This window comes from Chenopodium quinoa, unplaced genomic scaffold (genome assembly GCF_001683475.1).
Source record: "Chenopodium quinoa cultivar QQ74 unplaced genomic scaffold, ASM168347v1, whole genome shotgun sequence".
In the NCBI taxonomy this organism is placed as follows: Eukaryota; Viridiplantae; Streptophyta; class Magnoliopsida; order Caryophyllales; family Amaranthaceae; genus Chenopodium; species Chenopodium quinoa.
Genome location: NW_018743783.1, coordinates 873,591 through 876,991, shown reverse-complemented (window position 1 = coordinate 876,991; position 3,401 = coordinate 873,591). Strand labels below are relative to the sequence as shown.

Genomic DNA, 3,401 nt, shown 5'->3' with positions numbered 1-3,401 from the left:
AATAATTTATGCATTTGGAAAATGCACATAACCCACCACCTTTGACATGCCACAAGAGGGAGCACAGTAACTATAAAAAAGTGAATAAAACCACTTGGAAGGTGGGAGCAATATTTTGTACAATTTTATTGTTTCATCAATGGATAATACAATATTATGTGACTATTTCAAGGGTAACATTGGATATTGACTTTGTTTAGAAATGGATATGCTTTATGTGAACTAAAGCAATAACGAAAACTACAATCAAGGCTTAATTAAGCTCAAAGCCGATTAAAACGTATGTGAACAAGGTTTTAGAGATGGCAACTATCAACATTTTCTACAAAAGCAAGTTATACACATTGCAAACTCAGTTAAAACGTAGTACTCTACACAAAAAGCAATGTTGTAAGAATCTTACTCATTACACAAGGATAGCAATTCTAAAGCTCCGGACCTAAAAATGTCCATGATCTGTTTTTTCACTACTTCGTTGATCGATCAGTAAGTGGCTGATTAACACTAATCATAGTTCTAAATATGTACTTCGTAGATTCTATTAGTGAAGAATAACCTTCACAGGAATGGTCCGATACATCTAATGAGTTGCAAATTACAACCCGTCAGGCGCAAGTGTAACCAGGAATGTAAAAGCCTAGCTGTCTGCTCCCTCAAGAAGAGCAAGCAGGGCAAGGAAGAGGTTGACAATGTCAAGATAAAGGGTAACTGCAGCAGGAATGTACTCATCGTAGCTGTAACGTTTGATCAAGTTGTCTGTATCATATACAATGTATGCAGAGAACAATATCGCAGCTATGCACCCATAGATCATCAAAGAGAGCTTTCCCAGGGGAATGAAAATCTTTACATCAGAAAAAGGATGCTAAAGTGAGACTTTGTTGATTTTAAAACAGAGTTTCAAGAAAAGATCAATATTCATATATCCTGCATACCTGGATTAGCATAAAAACCATCAGCACCATCATGCCAGCAAACAGGAAAGGGCCTAGAAAGCTGAAGTCTTTGCCTCTTTTCGCTGCCCAGAATGTGTATAGGGTAAGGCTGACCACCACTACACATGTTAAAATCAAAGCCTCCAGAACAATTTTCCCTGTCGAAACAAGAGATAATAAGATTTAAGCAAACTCAAAAGCTTTGCCACCTGAGTTAACTACAATGCCTCCACTAAAAGAGTAATACGGAATTATCCAGGACTTTTTGTCATTGATCATAGAAAGCATTTGAATTGGTCTGACCCAGTTTTAATGGGGAAATGACCATATAGACAAATGGCCCATAGCACCTTAACCATGCACAACAGCAAATTGTAGAAATCAATGCTTAACAAGACATCTATAGATGGGTGTCCATAAAAATGAAGAGGTGAAATAGATATAGCAAAATTCATAAAAAAAATTTTAGTACATCAAAAACTGCCCCTGTATAGAAATCTATTGAAAACTTGAAACAAGTCCTAAAAATCACAACCAGGATGAACTAAAAAAAAATGATTGCCACTTCTCATTCGCAATTTGGTTTAGTCAAGTACATAGAACAACATGATGAACCACAAAATGCTCGACTATCCAAAAGGGGAAAGCCGGTGTAATGCAAATATTCTGACTATCATTCATAGATATTAGACAAATACTTATATGATCTATTTAATCCGTTGGATCAAAATGATGTAAGAAGAATGCACCAATCCATGACACAATGCTTTGTTGCCCAAATAACTTATTAATAGATAATCCTATAACATGAATCCTTCCATTCTATAGCAATACAATTTTAACACATTTAAGAGCACTAATAATTTCTAAATACATACATATAAGTTGCAATATTGGCCATTTCACATTCGGCACACCAAACACCTGGCCTTTACAAGTTTAAAACACACAACCGGACACGAAATATCAAAACGTTTATCTTATGTTAATTAAGCTTATAAAGTATGGGGTATTACACCATTTAACAAAAAGAATCATCCAAAATTTATCAAAAAAATATCAACATAACAAATTTTTTTTTTTTTTTTGGTAAATAGAAATTTTATTACCAAAAAAGAGAGTACAACTTACAAAAGGAGCTGTACTAGCAATAACACCCAAACTACACAAGACCCGTAGGTCAAACCACCCCAAAAACAGTTCAAGGATCTAGAATAGCCACCTTCTAGGAAGGGTTCTAAACAGAGTCAAGAACAAACTGAGCCCAAGCACCCGAGCACCTTCTAGGAAGGGTATCAGGAACAAGGACCAGAGAATAACCAACACAACCAAACAAAACCAAAACAGCTATTACAAGAAAAACTATTACAAAAAGGAACGCAAAAAACAGAAACACCAACTCAAAAAAGACAGCAGCAGCTACAGTAACAAGCAGAACCAGCACCAGCAATCAGAAACAGTAGCAGCAGCTAGGAACAGGAACTTAAATTTATAATAATTAGCTTATAAATTTATAATAATATAATGTTACCTTTAACAAAAGCGCAACTCATTCCAACGCCAAAAGCAATTGCAACAGTAAACAATCCAAGAAGGATGAAATTAATAGGATGACGCTTCATATAAGCGTACAAAGGACACATGACTGCAAAACCCACAAATATACAAACATCAATATAACAAAAATTCATAAAATCAAACATAATAACAATAAATTAACCACCCAAACAAATCCAAAATCAATACAAAATTAGAAATGAAAATCAATTCATACTTATAAGAGGAGAAATGAGGATGACAATGTAAATGCCGAGACCAGCACGAGTAGACACCAAATAGCGCGAAATTGGTGGAACAAAGACGACGACGGCGGCGACAGCGGCGGTCAGAATCATTTGCATGGTGATGATTACGTACACTTTTCGGATGAAGGCCCATCGGAATTGTACATCTTCCACCATGTTTGGGTAGAGTTGCCCTGCTTCAATATCGCCTCGCCCTTTTCCTAGAACCGCCATTTTTGGATATCTCAAGAAGATGATCACAGAAATGGGTTTTTGATTTTGATTTTTTTATGGGAATTTGAGGAGAATTTGGGGGAATTTCGAGAATGATTGTCGAGTTTTTTGGGGTTCTTAAAAATTCTTGGAAAGATTTGGGGTGCAATTGGATGATGAGATCTAGGAGAATTTTTTTGGGGGGTGGTTTTTTGGGATTGTAATGTGTGATTTGTGGAGATTTTTTATTAACAGCAAAGCATGGTTATTTTGGGATGTGAATGAATTTTACGCGGAATGTTTAATTTTACGTGTGAGTGTTGTCATAAATGTGTGTATTTCAATTCATGATTATTAAATCATCAAGTAATCAATAATAGTAATTAAGAAACAAATCTTATATCCTCTGTCCCTATTATTTACTTCATTTGACTTTTAACGGTCTTTAAAACCAGTTTTAAAATAATGC

The 3,401-nt window shown here is 35.3% G+C and overlaps 1 protein-coding gene across 1 annotated transcript; it reads right to left on the bottom strand.

Annotated features, from left to right (window-relative positions):
• Positions 1-234: 234 nt before the first annotated feature.
• Positions 235-3,146, bottom strand: LOC110684769 (BI1-like protein). Its single transcript, XM_021861202.1, has 4 exons — positions 2,710-3,146; positions 2,467-2,580; positions 936-1,093; positions 235-844 (listed from the first exon to the last, which is right to left on the bottom strand). The coding sequence occupies exons 1-4, from the start codon at positions 2,951-2,953 to the stop codon at positions 638-640; spliced, it is 723 nt and encodes a 240-aa protein (XP_021716894.1). The 5' UTR covers positions 2,954-3,146; the 3' UTR covers positions 235-637.
• Positions 3,147-3,401: the final 255 nt, after the last annotated feature.

Bases quoted from the DNA above. Each gene is read 5' to 3' on its own strand.
- LOC110684769 (XM_021861202.1), bottom strand. From the start codon at position 2,953: ATGGCGGTTCTAGGAAAAGGGCGAGGCGATATTGAAGCAGGGCAACTC. The intron at 2,581-2,709 runs GTATGAATTGAT...TGGGTTTTGCAG, and splicing joins CCTCATTTCTCCTCTTATAA to TCATGTGTCCTTTGTACGCT. The intron at 845-935 runs GTATGCAGGATA...TCTGATGTAAAG, and splicing joins TGGTTTTTATGCTAATCCAG to ATTTTCATTCCCCTGGGAAA.